The sequence below is a fragment of the Jaculus jaculus genome, chromosome 6 (assembly GCF_020740685.1).
Source record: "Jaculus jaculus isolate mJacJac1 chromosome 6, mJacJac1.mat.Y.cur, whole genome shotgun sequence".
Lineage (NCBI taxonomy): Eukaryota > Metazoa > Chordata > Mammalia > Rodentia > Dipodidae > Jaculus > Jaculus jaculus.
This window is the reverse complement of record NC_059107.1, coordinates 123291393-123310004: the sequence shown is the minus strand read 5'-3', so window position 1 is coordinate 123310004 and position 18612 is coordinate 123291393. Positions and strand designations below refer to the sequence as shown.

General features: G+C 35.7%; 1 protein-coding gene across 2 annotated transcripts in view; it reads left to right on the top strand.

Moving 5' to 3' along the window:
* The window catches only part of Ppp1r12a (protein phosphatase 1 regulatory subunit 12A), a 144194-nt gene that overhangs the window by 106779 nt on the left and 18803 nt on the right, over window positions 1-18612 (top strand). For both annotated transcript variants that reach the window (XM_004650135.3, XM_045152155.1), the window contains exons 11-18: window positions 790-884; window positions 2047-2151; window positions 2954-3121; window positions 3508-3684; window positions 10187-10277; window positions 11628-11828; window positions 12301-12469; window positions 14839-14960. In XM_004650135.3, the coding sequence (XP_004650192.1) occupies window positions 790-884; window positions 2047-2151; window positions 2954-3121; window positions 3508-3684; window positions 10187-10277; window positions 11628-11828; window positions 12301-12469; window positions 14839-14960 (1128 nt within the window). The remainder of the gene's footprint in view (window positions 1-789; window positions 885-2046; window positions 2152-2953; window positions 3122-3507; window positions 3685-10186; window positions 10278-11627; window positions 11829-12300; window positions 12470-14838; window positions 14961-18612) is intronic.

The window sequence follows — 18612 nt, the reverse complement described above, 5'->3', positions numbered from 1 at the left end:
GTGGCACACGCCTTTAATCCCATCACTCCGGAGGCAGAGGTAGGAGGATCACTGAGTTCAGAGCCACTCTGAGACTCCATAGTGAATTCCAGGTCAACTGGGGCTAGAGTGAGACCCTACCTCGAAAAACAGACAAAAAAAATATATATATATATCCATCAACCTGCTTTTTATAATTATATTAAGCAATAGGTTTATTTCACATCTTATTTAGTAAATTTTCCAGGGTTAACATTTTTTTTTCCTAGAATGTATTCTCTGTTACAGTCATCCATTATCTGGAATTTCTGTACCAACTTTTTGATCTGATCTCTTATAAGCAACTTTGTCTTAATGAGTATTGTAATTATCTTTTGAGAGGCAGTATTTAATATTCCATCAGATAGGTATACTGCAACTTAAGTCAATACGATTTTATATAATAAATTTATTTTTACTGCATTTTAATGTATTTTAACTTGTTAATGCAATGTTACTTTAAGCTATCAGATAAAGGTTGTAATAAAAGTCATTAAGATGGATTTTCCTTCCTTTCTTGTGTTAACTTTTCTAATTCTAGCCTAAGGAGAATGAAAAGATTCTTTAAGCAGGCCATTCTTTAGTACTTGTGTAGTACCTGATTATTGATGTCTGTTAAAGTTTGTCTAAAAACTAAGCTATGGGAAATACTATACCATAAATTTTGTTGGCCATATCATTATGCATTGTTAAATAGCCTTTTCTTAACACTTTCATCCATGCTTATAATCTACACACAAAATTATTTTCATGAATTATTTTTCTTGTTAGGAAAAAGACAGTAGAGGAACAAGACTTGCTTATGTTGCACCTACAATACCAAGACGACTAGCCAGTACATCTGACATTGAAGAGAAAGAAAACAGGTAATTCCATCATGGTTTGCTGTATGAACTGAACACAAAGTCTTCATTATCTAGCTTCAGTGTTAATTTGTGAGAATTATAATTATGTGTATTAGGAATTTCGGGGAAAGAGAGGAGTTTCAAACAGATTTCAAACAGAGAACATCAAGTGCCTGAGTGCATGAGCCTGGGCAATAAGGAAGAACGTGCTTGGTATATTCATCGTAAGATAGGAAAGAGCACTGTGGCTAGACCAGAGCAAGTGTCGTGGTAGGAAAAGATGACACACCAATGCAACTTTTTGGGCACTTAGAATAGGTCATTGGTTGCTTCCTATTTTTAAGCCTGTGGGGCTTAAGAATGCTTTGTCACTCCCTCCTTCCCTCCCTCCCTCCCTTTCTCTTTTTTCTTCAAGGTACGGTCTCAGTGTAGCCCAGACTGACCTGGAACTCGCTCTGTCTCCCATCTTTCTGTCAGTGTTCTAGGATTACGGAAGCCTACCACAGTCTCTGCCTTTACATATATGGTCGGGGTAGAACTTGGGTACTCAGGGTTAGCAACAAGTGTTTGATCCACTGAGCCATCTCTCCTCCTCCACCCCAGTCCCAAAAGACTAACATTTGGGGTTTTTTTCTCCCTCAAGGGAAGATCTCACTCTATCCCAGACTGACCTGTAACTCACTGTGTAGCCCCAGGCTGACTTCAAACTCCAGACATTTCCTCCTACCTTAACTTCCCAAGTACTAGGATTAAAGGAGTATGCTGCCATGCCCAGCTTAAGAGCATTTTGGTATAATTTTAAACCACGTGTTTTAATATCCAATTACATTCCTTCTTTTTTTTTAACTAACATTTCACATGTTATACATAGTCTCAATAGACAGTAATTTTCCATCAGTATAGAGTATATCTGATGACATTACGATAGTCATCTCCTCCCTCCATGCTATGGGTCACAGTATTTCGTGGTCATATATTATATTTCCACAAGTAACATTGATTTTGTTCCCTATATTTTGGATTATACATTAGTTTAAGAGCATTAGAACTGATAATTCCTTTTGGTAAATATCCCATAGTGTTTGCCTGAAGGATTTTACTAGTTTTACTTCCTATTTTTAACAAGCTTTTTAACCCTATTTTTTAATTATCTACCAGAATCTGAAAGATATTCTTTTCACAGAGATTCTTCAAGTTTACGAACAAGTAGTTCTTATACGAGAAGAAAATGGGACGATGATCTTAAAAAGAATAGCTCAATTAATGAAGCATCTACTTACCATAAAAGGTAATACAACTCTTATATGGTAGTCATGTATTTTATATATATATGAAGCAGTGTACTTTCAGCCCTCAGTTGAACATCAGTTGAGCAAATATGTCCTTTATATATCTTGTGTTTATGATATTTGGTTGAAAACACATTCTGTGTTTAAAGATGGTAATAATTTGCTCAATTTAAGCTTGCTATTATATGTTTAACTATACTTGCTATACTATGACATGCCTTTTAGACTGTGACATGTTTAAAGAAACTTCTTACATAGTTGACTAGACCAACCAAAATATATTTGTGTCATAATTCATCTAGCAATAATTTATGATCTGGAATGTTCTACTTGTAGTAGAACTTGGAACAGTGAAAATGTTTTAGAGATTTTAGTTCTCTAGTAAAGGCAACTGAAAAGAACAAAACATTAGTGTAATGTAGATTCAGGTCACTCATAAGGCTTTTTTTTTTTACCCATAGCTAAAAACATTTCCTCAAAATTCCAAATGTTTATTTCCCCCTAAATGATTCTACCAAAAAATGTTTTTGTTAGAACCAGCTGGCATGATCATATGGTCTAGAATATACTGGAAATACAGTGTCAAATCACGTAATCTTTGAGTGTTACTGAAAGGGTTGGGAGGAGTTAAAAAATTAACAATATTACATAAGTAAAATTAAATTCTAGCAAGTTGTAGATGCAACTCTTGGTGCTGGAGCTGGTGGTATGTTTAGGAACACAGTTTTTATGTGTTTCCTGGGCTTGGGAATTTGTGTTAATGTTTAAGACATTAAATATAGAATAGACTCTTTCCTTTAGTTGCTCCTTTGGTAGAAGACAAGATGACTTGATTAGTTCTAGTGTTCCAAGCACCACATCAACACCAACAGTTACCTCTGCAGCCGGGCTTCAGAAAAGCCTGCTTTCCAGCACAAGCGCTGCTACAAAGATTACAGCGGGTTCTTCCTCAGCAGGCACACAAAGCAGGTAAGTTGCAGATACATTTCATGTTCAGGTCTACTGTGTGCTTATGTATGTGCATGCATCTGTGTTTAGAAGATTGTGGGGCTCTGGATTTTTTTATTTACCTTGTTAAAATTATTTCTAAACAAAAAAAAAAGTTCTAAAAATAAGCAATTATGCATGTGTGGGGAAAAACCTTAAATCCTGAATCAGATTGTTTAAAATATAAATTTATTTTTGACAGCTCTGGGTGAGCTTTTTGATGCATAGTTGCAAATGCCTCACTCACCTTACCTTGTGTTTTTAAAAAATCCATCCCTGTTGTCACATGTTTTCAGCTGCTAGAAAGTGCTTTCGTTGTTTAGCTGTTTTCCTTTTCTCTTTTTGTGTTGCTGCTTATGACGCTATAGTACCTCAAATCGTGTGTGGGCTGAGGATAGTACTGAAAAAGAAAAGGACAGTGCTTCTACCACAATGACCATTCCTGTTGCTCCAACTGTTGTAAATGCTGCAGCCTCTACCACAACCCTGACTACAACTACTGCTGGCACTGTTTCCTCCACATCAGAGGTCAGGGAGAGACGCAGGTGTGTACAGGTCCTGACAGCACGAGTACTGCTAATATGCTTGCCCAGGGAGGAAAGGGTTTGGTAATTTTGTGTGTGTGTGCGCGCGCGCGCGCTCTTTGTTTAAATCTTAGGAAGTTGGTGGCCATCTCTCCAATAATCTGTATTAGCTGTGTGTGTGTGTGTGTGTGTGTGTGTGTGTGTGTTTTGTTTAAATCTTAGGAAGTTGGTGGCCATCTCTCCAATAATCTGTATTAGCTCAGACCTAGGTAAATTAATATATATATACCTAGCATTTATTAGCATCTAAGCATTGTCACCCATCTGACTTAATTAGTTAGCTGTGTTGGTTTTTTAATGATGTTACTTTTCTAAAAAATTATGATAAATATTTGAGAGGTAAGAGGATCACCATGAGCTCTACCTGAGACTACAGAGTGAATTTCAGGTCATCCTGGGCTAGAGCGAGACCCTACCTCAAAAAACAAAACAAAGCTCGGTGTGGTGGCGCACGCTTTAATCCCAGCACTTGGGAGGCAGAGGTAGGAGGATTGCCATGAGTTCGAGGCCACCCTGAGACTACATAGTGAATTCCAGGTCAGCCTGGGCTAGAGTGAGACCCTACCTCAAAAAAACAAAAAACAAAACCAAAAAGAGATGATGGAGACAAAGACATCTAGGGGAAATTAGATATAGTATACCACAGACAGAGTTTACCCGTCTTTTCATTTGAAAAGACTGCAAGTCAAGGAATTTGATGGATATTAAATTGTTTTAAGTTTTTCATCTTAAGATTCTTTGGCTGGAGGTAGAGCTGTTAGGTATTGGGTTCAGTCCGCAGCACTGAAAGGAGGGAAAGCAGAGGTGCTGCTACTGAGGAATGCCTTTTGTTTGTTTGTTTCTTTTTGATTGACTGGGGATCAAATTGTGGGCCTCTACTATGCCCTACTCACCTTGTCTCAATCCTTAAGGTTGGTTATTTGTACGTCAGAATTTCTTTGTCTGTGAGAGTGCTTGTTTTACATAATTTTTAACTTCTAAAGTCCTTCCTATCACTAGTAATTTATGTGTTGTTTTTTAACAAAATCTCCAGTGATTATTAAAGCGTAGTGAATATCTCCCTGGAATCATCAGCTGCTTCAAACCAAATTAAGATTTTCTTTTTCCCCCTTGTCGTGCTAGTGATTGAACCCAAGGTCTTTTGAATGGTAGAGAATCCTACTAGTGAGATCCTAAATTATGATTCTTACCAGGTGTTTGCTATTATTATTTATTATTATTATATTGAGGAGACAGTTGAGTTGTGAGTTTTAGAATTAGTCCCAATTAACTTTAATGGAAGGTAATAAAAAAAATTTAGATAAATTAATAGGACAAAGTAGATTCTTCTAGTAGCATAAAATGTATCTTTTGGTATTATTTCTGTTCTATAATCCTAGATTGTTTGTTCTGGTTCAATGATGCTTATAGTCATTTTAATGTTTGTGTTTGTGAAAGTTGTTTAAAACTTAATACATAGTGAGTTATCTCAATTGATTGTTCACAGTCAGTTACAGATTGAACTCCTTGTTCTACATTTTCCCCCCTTCTCACTACTGCAAAAAAAAAAAAAATACATTATTAGCCTCTTTTGGCCATCTTTGATTAAATTTCACCTCTAGTGCTGAAATGTATATGGTTAAAATCTTACCTTAAAGATGTATATACAGTGATTTAAGAATATATTAGTGGAGGGCAAGGCATGATGGTGCATGCCTTTAATGCTAGTACTTGGGAGGCAGAGTTAGGAGGATCACGGAGCTTGAGGATAGCCTCGGACTACAAAGTGAGTGGCAGGTTAACCTGGGCTGAAGTGAGACCCTACCTCAAAAAAAAAATTTTTTTTTAATTTATTTTGGGGAAGAGAGAGAGGTAATGGGCACACCAAGACCTTTGGCTGCTGTGAACTCCAGACATACATGCCATTTTGTGCACCCATTTGGCTTTATGGGGTACTGGGTAATTGAACCCCTGACCAGCAGGTTTTGCCAGCAAGTGCCTGTAACCAGTGAGCCATCTCCCCAGCTCAGCATTTAGGTTTTTAAAGATGTAATTTAGTTGAACAGCTAAAATAGTACTATTTTAAATAATAGTGTTTTAACAAATAGCAGTAAATAAAATATTGTAAATTGGATTTATTAGGATACTTCTTTAAAAAACACCCTTTGGGTTACTCATAAAATATTAAACAATCTAACCTAAGACAAATGAATGAAATTATATGCCATGTATAACTATAAGAAAGATATGCAGGCTGGAGAGATGGCTTAGCGGTTAAGCGCTTGCCTGTGAAGCCTAATCGACCCCGGTTCAAGGGTCGACTCCCCAGGACCCACATTAGCCAAATGCACAAGGGGTCGCACGCATATGCATCTGGAACTCGTCTGCAGTAGCTGGAAGCCCTGGTGCGCCCATTCTCCCCCCCCCCCCTCTCTCTCTCTCTCTCTCTCTCTTTGCCTCTTTGTCTGTCGCTCTCAAATAAATAAATAAAAATAAACCAAAAATTTTTTTAAAAAGAAAGAAAGAAATGCAGTAGGACACTATGGTACAGTATGTATTTAAGATGACAATGAAGTTTGGCTGATACATTTAGTCATTTTGATTATCAGTTCTGTAAGTTTAAAAAGTCCCCAAGGGAAGAGAAAGTAGCTGAGTATCATGTGGTGACTATCAAATATGGAAAATATGTTGTTAATTACAAATTAATAGGCTTGATTTTATACTAATGTGAAACAAATACTGCAGAATTAAAATTTTCAGATTTTATGTTTTATAAGTCTTTCAGCTAGTAATCTGTATCCTTGACCTGCATGTGTTGACCAATTATGATAAATAGGCTTATTGGCTTTCATGACAATCTGGAACTGCATAGTCTAGGCTCATTGAAATAGAGCTTAAGATAGTTGATTAATGTTACTGTCTTGTGGGCAAAAAATAACAGCGAAGTGAATTCTTTTTATTTTCCTAAAGTAAATAGGAATGGTTTAACCATATAGAATTGGAGCCAGAATTCAGTAGTCCATGGCCATACTTTCTGTATAGAGCAGCCCATTAAGTACTGAAGTGATGCCTGTTTGGCTTGCTATGCTTTGTGTTTAATTTTGTTTGCTTAATCAGATTAGCTATCACTTTAGGGCTCATCTCCCCCCCCCCTCCAAAATATCTGGTGAAACTTCAAAAACAGTAGGTACATAAGTGGCAGTTAAATGAATGAGTAAAAAAAAAAATATTCATGTGGACCATAGTTTCCAAGCTGAGGTTCCTAGTTATTCCAGTTAGTAGACATCACAACAAAGAAAAAAGAGAAAGAAAAGAAAGAAAAAATCCTCTACTTAAATCATTTGAGAAATACTTAAAATACTTTGCAGGTAACTTCTCTTAGTACATCACCAACTCTTAAATATGTTACTGTCCTAAAGAAGGTTATGAAACAAATGTTTCTAATGATATTCTAGAACTAATGTTTCTTTAACTTTAATAGTAAGAATAGTTTTTCTCTTCCTCCTCATAAATTATTTGTCCCCCAAAAAATCATTATAGCTGTTATAAAAACAGGATGTATTTACTATATCCAAACCCAAACCTGGAAATTAAGGAAGTGCTAGAATGAGCATTATAAAACAGTGGAGAATGAGACGTGATGGTTAGTGTAGCTCACGGAAGAGATGGCAGGTCCATCCACATGCAAGATTGGAACAGGTGAAATCATTTTGTGACAGAACTTCAAGTAAGATATACGTAAAATTCAAACTAAGGACAAGTTGTAACCAAAATGTTTTGCTTATTGATATTTTCACCTTTCCTGTTAAAGTAGCAAAAAACAAACAGTTATAAATTTTAAAAATAAAAGTTTAAGTTGTAAATTCATGTCAGTACTAGTACTTTAGTAGAAATTTGTTGAGAGTTCCTGTTTGAAATGGGTCACTTAAAAAAGATACACCTGGGCTGGAGAGATGGCTTAGCTGTTAAGCGCTTGCCTGTGAAGCCTAAGGACCCCGGTTCGAGGCTCGGTTCCCCAGGTCCCACGTTAGCCAGATTCACAAGGGGGCGCACGCGTCTGGAGTTCGTTTGCAGAGGCTGGAAGCCCTGGCACGCCCATTCTCTCTTTCTCCCTCTATCTGTCTTTCTCTCTGTGTCTGTCGCTCTCAAATAAATAAATTTTTTTAAAAAATTTAAAAAAAAAGAATCTCAGAGTCTGAGAGGAGATTCGTATATAGAAAAAAAAAAAAAAAGATACACCAGCCAGGTGTGGTGATGCATGCCTTTCATCTCAGCACTAAGGAGGCAGAGGTAGGAGGACCACTGATAGTTTACGGCCACCCTGAGGCTACATAGTGAATTCCAGGTCAGGCTGGGCTAGAGTGAGACCGTACCTCAAAAAACAAACAAACAAACAAAAAGTTACACCTTCTTGATGGATAAATGCAGTACTACTATGAAAGCAGAAAGACAATCTCTTTCAGCATTGTAATAATGTCAGGGTGAAACTTTATCAAAACATAAGAAAAAAATACATATGTGTACTGTGAGTTACTCAACTAGGTACAGGTAATATTTTCCCAACCATGCTATAAAAAAATTGAGCTAAGACACAATGTGGTAGAATTTTCACTGTAGTGTAAGTTTGTTCAATGTCTCTCACAAGTAACAATGAATACCCTATTGATAATTTCTTGACACTATTCCTTTGTAGAAAGCAGCAAAGTCAGCTTCTGAAAGAGATTGCTAGTGATAAGATTAGCAGATAAAATTGAGGCATCTAGGATCTTAGATGAGATATAACTTTGTTATCTTCACATTATCTAAGGAGGTGAAGGCTAAGAATAATGAATCATGTATTCTACTTTGAGAAAAATGTTTAACAATTAGATGTGGGAAGGGAACTAAAAGGGTTTCTGTGTATTTAAAAGAAGTAGATAGTCTCAGAAGAATTTGGGGAAAAGAAAACTCAATGGTTCTGACGAGTATGAAGATGCATTAGTGAATCCTCTCTGAATTTGGAGTTTAAGGGATGAAGAAAAAAATGGAACTCATAAACTTTGCAGTAAACTCAGAAGTTTATTGTGCACTTAAAGAATATTATCAGGTTAGAAGTTCCAGTTAAGATGGCGGCATAGGTACCACACCAAAGCAGCCTAGGGGGGGAAAAAGACCAAAAAAACTCAGCAAAATATACACTTTTACTAAAAATAAACTTAAAAAATAAAATAACAAATGGAGAATAGTAAAGCTATTACTATTATTAATAGTAAAGCTATAAATAAACCCTTTTATAAAGTTGTATTAGGTAGAATAAAGTAGACTTAATAAACAACAAACAAACTGTAAGTGATCTCAGGAAAGCGTGAGTTCGATGTTAATAAATGAAGTATGGTCAGGATTAAACTTCCCAGGTGATGTTGATTACTGGAAGGAAGTCTTACTATTTTGAGATATTTCAGTTCTTGTTCAAAATATGAACAAGTGTTTGGTGTGCCCAAAACATTACAAATGTATAAGGACAAAAATGCAGGGAGTGCTGCTTGCTCATGCACATTATACAGTCCCAATGTTACATTCATACCTAACCACTGTACAGTGGAAATCTAAACTGTCAGACATTGTATATTTTAAGATAATGTGACACAGGCTGGAGAAATGGTTTGGCAGTTAAGGCGCTTACCTGCAAAGCCAAAGAACCTCAGTTTTGATTATCCGGGACCCATGTAAGCCAGATGTACAAGATGGCGCATGCATCTGGAATTTGTTTACAGAGGCTGGAAGCCCTGGTGCACCCCTTTTCTTTCTCTCCCTCCTTCCCTCCTTCCCTGCCTCTTTTCCTCCCTCCAGTAAATATATAGAAATAAAATAAATAAATAAAAATAAGTATTTGAACAATAATGTGACAGGAAACACAAGAGGATAAGGGGAATGATTTTAAGAAATTTGATTATGTACCCTAGAGAATCAGAGATCTAGAAAGGAATTCGTACTTTAAAATAATTGAAGTAGAGAACAGATTAACCCCCCCATATTTTGTATAATAAATAATCAAATATGGTTCATTAAAGGGTAGAACTAGTAAATGAATTTTAACTGAAGTGTAGGAGGAACTGGAGAGAAAACACTGAATGTGTGCTGTTTTTTAGCAATTACTATATCCTTTTTGGTGAGTTGTTCATTTGCTAAGTGATAAGCTTCTCTCTCAATAGAGCAAAAGTTGTTCATCTTGAGTTCCCTGAATCCTTTTAAGTATGATTTTTTTTTAAATTACAGTGTACCTTAGGAAGAAATCAGTGTATGAAATGTTAAATTATAATTAGTTCCAGTCTAAAAAGAAATGATCATACTGAATCATTGAATTTCAGAGAAGGTACAATCATTTTCTCAAGTATTTTTTTAGCCCACTAAACACTACACTTCTTCTGTATTTTGTCCACAAACATTGTTACATATTCACATTCACAGCTCCCATATCTCTAACAGTTTTTGTATATTACTCTAGATCATACCTCACTCCTGTTAGGGATGAAGAGTCTGAATCACAAAGAAAAGCCAGATCTAGACAAGCAAGACAGTCTAGAAGATCAACACAGGTATGTTTAATATATATAGCATATGCATGCTGAATACCTGACGTCTAATTATTTTTTACTTTAATGTGAAAATATTGATGTCATATAATTGTGAGTGAATCATAAAAAGTTGCTCTTGTAATCCTCTGTTCCATTTTTAGCTTAATGTTTTTTAATCTTTTTATTTATTTATTGTGGGGGAGGAGAATGGGCATATCAGGGCCTCTAGCCTCTGCAAACCAACTTCAGACACATGTACCCCCTTGTACACTTGGGTTATGTGAGTACTGGGGAATCAAACCAGGGACCATAGACTTCACAGGCAAACTATCTTAACTGCTCAACCATTTCTCTAGCCCCCTGTGATCATTTTGTATATGGTTGTACTACTACTGTAATATTACATCTAGTTAGCTGTGTCCATTTGTTTCTCCATTTCTTTTTTTTTATTAAAATAAATGTTAATCTTCATCAATTGATTTTTATCATAACATGTCTTACATTTACAGATATAAATGGGTTCTTGAGTTCTTGCTCTGGGGGCCAGCTGCAGTTCCCCCTGAAGGCGCCCAGGCAACCGGGGTTTTCCATTTCTAATTTGAGCATATTGGTGTTGTAATGACTTATGCATATATGATGGCTTGTAAACATTGGAGTTCTGTTGCTCTTTGCATGTGGGAGTAGTAAAGAACAGACTTAGTATTGTGCATAGCAAATAGCCAGGGGACAAGAGAACAATGTCTGTAGCTTGTTAATATTTTACTTCCTACTTGCATTCTAATTATGGTACTGTCATATAGGTCCTTGTGTCTTTCCTATAGGTCAGGAGTCTATGATACAGATTTCTGCGGTTTAAACCGTACTATTACTTAGTTTTCAAAGCAAACTATTTGTTGGTCCCTAACATACTTTCCCATCTTTATGTCTTACTTCTTGAAATCTAATTTACTCTTCACAGTCTAACCTAAAAACAAAACAAAAAAAACAAAAAAAAGACTTTGTTATTGAAATTTTTGTTAAACTTTAACACTTAATGTATGTGAAAATAAATACATATGATGCATTACATGAATAATATACAAAGTCGTACTCCTTTCTTATTTTGTATGAGGAACGTTTATATTCAGAAAATATTTTCATATCTCTTATTTTGTTAACTTGTCAATCTGGAGAGTTTCTTGTCTGTATTTATAACTTGTTATTATTAATTCTTCATAAAATGAATGTGATTTGCTATATAAAATTTCCAACATGCATGTTTGATTTTTAATACATTTATACTTGTTTTTTATTATACTTGGATTTGATATATCTTCTACTAAAATAATCTTGAAACAAATTTCAATGTCTCCTAATCACTTTCATGTGCAGGGGGTTACATTGACTGATCTTCAGGAAGCTGAAAAAACAATAGGAAGAAGTCGTTCTACTAGAACGAGAGAACAAGAAAATGAAGAAAAAGAAAAGGAGGAAAAAGAAAAACAGGATAAAGAGAAACAGGAAGAAAAGAAGGAATCAGAAACCTCCCGAGAAGATGAATATAAACAAAAATACTCTAGAACGTATGAAGAGGTAACAAACAATCTTATCAGTAACACAGCTGACTCACATAGTGTGAAGGTTCTGTGATTCTGAGTATGCAAGAGATTTATAAACCCAGAAACCATATAATATGTGAAAGTATGTTAGCTGGAATTCTGAATTGCTTGGCATAACTAGTGTGTTACTTTTTCTTTAAATCAATTTTTTTTTGTTTATTTTTTAATTATTTATTTGAGAGCAACAGACAAAGAGGCAGAGAGGGAGAATGGGTGTGCCAGGGCCTCTAGCCACTGCAAAGGAACTCCAGATGCATGCACCCCCTTGTGCTTCTGGCTAACGTGGGTCCTGGGGAATTGAGCCTTGAACTGGGGTCCTTAGGCTTCATAGGCAAGCGCTTAGCCACTAAGCCATCTCTCCAGCCCCTTTAAGTCAATTTTTGAAGTGTCCTGTATATCTTTATTATACTTAATATTTCAAATGGTTTTAATTTTAATGTTTACAGACATATCCACGTTACAGACCAGTGTCAACTTCAAGTTCAACTACTACATCCTCTTCACTTTCTACAATAAGCAGTTCACTCTATGCTTCAAGTCAACTAAACAGGCCAAATAGTCTTGTAGGTATTACTTCTGCCTACTCTCGGGGATTAACAAAAGACAATGAGCGAGGTAAGAACACTGAAGTGTGTGTGTGTGCGTGCGTGCGTGCGTGCGTGTGTGTATTCATTCATTCTTGTAAATGTGGGTATGTGCATTCCATGACACATGTGAAGATCAAGAAAAACTTTGAAGCTGGATATGGTGGTGCACACCTTTAATCCCAGCATGTAGGAGATAGAGGTATAGGAGGGTTGCCATGAGTTCAAGGACAGCCTGAGACTACATAGTGAATCCCAGGTCAGCCTGGGCTAGAATGAGACCCTACCTCAAGAAACTAAGAGAGGAAGAGGGAAGAGAGAAGTGAAGGAAAGGGAAGAGAAGAGGGAAAAAAAATAAAAGAAGAAAACTTAGCTATTGGTCCTCACCTTCCACCTCATTTAAGGGGAAAACCTCTCCCTATATCTCCCACTCTTTTTCTGTCTTTTTCTCTGTCTCTGTGTTCTCACTGTTGTTGACTGCTGTGCTTGTCATGAACTTCCCAGATATGCTCCTATCTCCTGTTTTGCTGCCATTCTTCTACAATTACAGAAGTCCACCACAGTTTCCACTTTTATATCAGATCTGGAGATAGAACTTGGTGGTATTCAGGCTTGAGCAGCAAGTATTTTATGGGAGCCATCCCCCTCAACCCAGCCTGAAAAGGCAAATTTTTGTGTGTGTGTGTGCTTTCTTTTTATGAGGTAGGTCTAAATCATATTATGCAACTTGTGGTAGTATTCAAATAAGATGAGCTTGAGAAAATATTTTTCTCAGTTCCCAGCCTGACTTTTATTAGTCTTTGAGATATTTTAGTTCTTTAAGCTGCTATGTCTGATATCTGGAAAATCTTTGAGGCAACTTTTAAGTTTAGGTATATTCCTGTACAAGTTCAGATTTTTTGGCTTTTCTTAGAAAGTTGAGAGGTGTGGATATAGCTCAGTGGTAGAATACTTTTCTTAGGAAGTAGAGCTATGAGTATAGCCCAGTGGTAGAGTACTTGCTTTGTTTGTGTGAAGTTCCAGGTTTCATCTCTACAATCCAAAAAATTTAAATGTTGAAAAGTTTTGTCTAATTCTTGAGTGTTAATGGTTTAGCCAAAGCTCAGTGGTGCCAGCCCCACCCCTCTTCCTGGATAATGCCTTCCTGGCCCATTTTACCTTGATGGCAATATGGTGTTGAAGTTTGAAATGCTTGCCGTAACCTAAGGAACCCCACTTAGTACTGTAACTTTGTAGTGTTTATTACTATTACTTTTTATTAAATTTTTGAGGTAGGGTTTCCTGTTGGCCTAGAACTCACAGTGACCCTCCTACCTCTGCCTCCTGAGTGCTGGCATTAAAAAGGCATGTGTTACCATGCCTGGCTTGCTATGACTTTTGCTAATGACTAGTCTTAAAAATCATTTGTATTCTGTTTATGTCTACCCTTTTAAAAATATTTTTATTTATTTATTAGAGAGAGGGAGACAGCGGGAGAGAGAAGGAAAGAGAAAGAGAGAATGGGTGTGCCAGGGCCTCCAGCCACTTCAAATGAACTCCAGATGCATGCACTGTCTTGTGCATCTGGTTTATGTAGGTCCTAAGGAATTGAACCTAGGTCCTTTGGCTTTGCAGGCAAGCGCCTTAACTACTAAGCCATTTTGCCAGCCCATGTCTACCCTCTTAAGCATAGTCAAATGCTTTAATCTTGGAGCCATTTGCAGAGAATAAACATAAATCTTAAGAATAACACGTTTCCATTGATTTGTTTTTAATAAATATAGATATATATTTTTAGAAAAAATACTGTAGAAATGAGGTCAATATGTATCACTAAATGACAACTAGCAACTGTAAAAGCAATGACATTAACTTTATGATTCCTGTTATCCATCCTAGTACTGAGACAGATTTGGGATTTTTTTTGCTTGTTTTTGGTTTTTTGAGGTAGGGTCTCACAAGGTGGCCTTGAACTCATGGCGATCCTCTTACCTCTGCTCCCCGAGTACTGGGATTAAAGGCATGTGCCACCATGCCTAGCAGGTTTGGGTATTTTTTGTTGTGGTTAATACCTTTATTCTTTGTAAGATTTGATTTTAATAGCTATCTTGCTATTATGTATTAATAACTTGCCTTATACTTCTCATGGCATTCCATTGTTTTACATTCAACTATGTCTTCAGGACAACATTTTTTTTAGACAGTAGGAAGATGTAGATAATTTGATCTCATGATCAACAAAGACATATCTTATTGAGAGATTGAGATCTAAGTGTGTAGGAGCACAGAGAAAGGCAAACACTAATTCTAACTGGACTTAGGCTTCACAACAGAGGCTAACCTAGAATTGTTTTGATATAATACATTTCAAATCATCACCAAGATATGTTGCTATCATGCAGTTTATGTAATCCTTAACAGAGGGAGAGAAAAAAGAAGAAGAGAAAGAAGGTGAAGATAAATCACAACCTAAATCAATCCGAGAACGACGTCGGCCAAGAGAAAAGAGAAGATCTACAGGGGTTTCCTTTTGGACACAAGATGTGAGAATCTGTTAAAAACTGCCTGATCATATACTTAGTGGTTCCAAAAGTATATATCAATAATTAATAAATAATATATCAATAATTTCTTACATGCCTGGGAGTATATATTTTTTAAAACTGCATTTTTAACCCATTTGTTAAATAACAAAAATTCTTTATAAGCTTACCAAGTACATAAATTTTTGTTAATACCTGAAAACAGGAGTTCTATCCTGATTTTGCAATAAAAAAAATAATAGCTGCTGTTCACAGTACACATATTAATTTATAATGGTGAAATAACTTCCTTATCATTAGAGATTGTTAAAAATATGCTTAGCATTAAATCTAATTTTCAGAAATAATCATTGGAAGAGCTACATAACAGAATTGTTTTCATATCAACAGATTTGGGGTAGAAGTAGTACTTTACTTATCAGATTACATCAGTCCTGCAAAAAGAATGTTTTTGAGCTGAGAATTTATTTAACTCAGTGGTGATGCACTTTTTTGGTCATTGATTCTTTTTTTTTTTTTCCTTTACTTTGCAACACTGAAGGTCAAACCAGAATCTTGTGCATTCCAGGCAAGGGCTCCATTGGTGAACAACAGCCATTATCTAGAATACTTTTCTTTTTCAGAAACCTTTTATTTTGTAGTCTTACTCTAAACATAATTTATAAATGTATTGCTTAATAATTTAGCATGAAAATGTCAGTGGAAAGTCCCCATGTTCTGTCTTTCAAGTCTTACATCCTTAGCTTCAAAGTCCACTGGTATTCCAACTTTTACCATCAAAGTAAATTATACTTGTTTTGAAAGAGAATATAAATATAACCATGTTATAATAATTTTTGAAACACATTATTGTAGGTAGTACATTTACTTTTATCCCTATGAAATATTTTAACCTCTTAAATTTTCTCTATTATTCCACTCAGAAAACATCACCTTCCTTTTGAATAGCCCTTGTATTTATGTAGTTTCCTCTTGATATTTAATAATATTTTAAAGTCTTCCTCTTTGTAGAAAGTTTTCTTCTAATCAAACAGTGGATGATGTGTCTTTTCTATAGTCAACATAGTTTTTTAGAAGCAACATATTATGATCAACTTTTCTATAAACTAAATTTCAGAGAAAGTGTCCTTTTCATTTTACATGAATGTAATTACATATACTACAGATGATACTGATATATGCAGTTTAAAATATATTAAGTAAGACCTATGATACATGAAAACAGCACAAAATATGTATAAGTATTTGATGTAGTTAAAGACATTGAAATCATTGCCCATAGTTTGTGTAAAGTACTATAAAAATAAAAGCATTTTTATGTGTTTTTTTCAACGTAGGGTCTCACTGTAGCCCAGGTTGACCTGGAATTCACTATGTAGTCTCAGGCTGGCCTCGAATTCAAGGTGATCCTCCTACCTCTGCCTGTGATTAAAGGTGTGTGCCACCATGCGCAGCTAAAAGCCTTTTTTAAAACAGGGAAAATAGTATATAAATGACAAGAAGGAGAAATAAAGAACAACTGAGTAAAATGGCCAATTTTATATTACATTTTTCTTTCAATTTTTAATGTAGAAAAGTCCAAACATATATAAAAGTTACAAAATAGTAAATAATTACACCCCAAAGATCTATTGCTTCAGCTGGTTCTTCACTACTTCCCAGTTTTAGTTTGTGTTGACATATATATAGCTGTGGTTTACAGTTATATTCTTAGAATTTGGGGTTTGATTAGGAACTAAACAAAGGTTATATATCATAATTGGCCATTTCTTTAAAGTTTATTTGATAAGTAAAATTTTTTCTATATCTCATTTTTCTCTTTATAACCACTTCTAGAGGAAATGGTCTGTCATGTCCTTGAAGCATGGCTTAACACATCCTTTTATTATTTTTATACTTTTGTAAGTTATTAGTAGAAGTTATCTGATAGATCACATCCAGGTTTAGCATTGTTTTGGCAAGGTATATTATTATTCTGTCATATCTCTAGTTGCTTTCAATTACTTGCCTAATTTAAAAAAATATTTTATTTTTACTTATTTATTTGTCATAGAGAGGGAGAGAGAGAACAGGCACACCGGGGCCTCCAGCCAGTGCAAACGAACTCCAGACGCATGCACCTCCTTGTGCATCTGGCTAACATGGGTCCTGGGGAATTGAACCTTGGGTCCTTTGGCCTTGCAGGCAGACACCTTAACCACTAAACTCTCTTCAGCCCAATTGCCTAATATTCTTAATGACAGTAAAATAAACAGTCTTAGCATCCTACGTTTAGTAATATCTATTGCTTAAATTATCTTTATGACTCACGTATTAGGATTTTTGTTATATATATAAGTAGGATCTCACTCTGTAGTTCCAGACTAGCCTCAGACTCACAGTGATCCTCCTCCCTCTGCCTCCTGAGTACTGGGATTAAAGGTGTGTACCACCATACCTGTTGTATTGAGAATTTTGTAAACAAAGCTTTTTTTTTTTTTTTTTAACTTTTTCCTCAGTTTTACTCAGAGCAGCTTTTCCTTCCAAAGTCTACTTTCTGGAGTCATGTACTTGACCAGCATTGTTGGAATCCTGTGGTCCATTTTGGCTGGTCTCATGTTTATAATTTGAGCTAACATTGATTGAATTCTAATTGGCCATTAAAGCATATCCCCCTTTATTCCCCAGGGTTAACCATGTAGTAATATACAAAAATACCTTACAGTTTGATCAAAGAAAGGGTGGTTGGTTTGTAGTTAGCGCTTTTCTCTACAGTAGTAGTTAATTCCTTTTCTTAGCTAACACTTGTTTTTTCATTTCTCCATGCATTTTTATTGCTAGTTCCTGTGTTCTCCCATGAAACTGCATTGCTTGAGGAAAGTCAGTTCACGATATAGAATTAATAATGCAGAAACAGTATTACTGATTTCTCCTGTTTACTAACTTCAAATATCATTTTTACTATATATCAAGATGGTAGCTTTTACAAAAGTTCTTTCTAGTCCTTGGGCCAGTTCTCACTTTATAGATAAAATAATTATGGCTTAAAATATTTAAAATAGGGCTGGAGAGATGGCTCAGCAGTTAAGGTGCTTGCCTGGAACGCCAAAGGACCCAGGTTCAAGTCCCACATAAAGCCAGATGTGCAAAGTGGCACATGTATCTGGTGTTCATTTGCAGTGGCTAAAGGCCCTGACATGCCCATTCTCCCCTCCCCTATTCTTGCCTTCCCCCACTTCTTTCTCTTTCAAAAAAATAAGTAAATAGATTTTAAAAAGCAGTCTGAAAACATATTTGAAATAACTTGCCTTAAATCACACAGTTAGAAATAACCGTACTAATATGAGTCAAGGTTATCTATGTTAGAGCCTGTAGCATTTCTGTAGTGAGCCTGAGCCTTGTTTGTTTGAATGTAACTTTCCCTTTTCTATTCCATCATCCTTTAAGACTGTTGAAAGTACTCAAGACCTTCCAGTAGAATGCTTGCATAGGAATAATGAATTTATTTCTATTTTTCCTTCTTTGTAGCTAAATAATACACACATTTACTGTTGAAGAATATGCAGTTTCATTATAGTATATCCTTATATTAAAAGTCCAGCTTTCTGTCCTTACTGTGAGCCTATTTCCTAAACTACATGAGAGATAGGTTTTCTTCACCATATAATAGCCT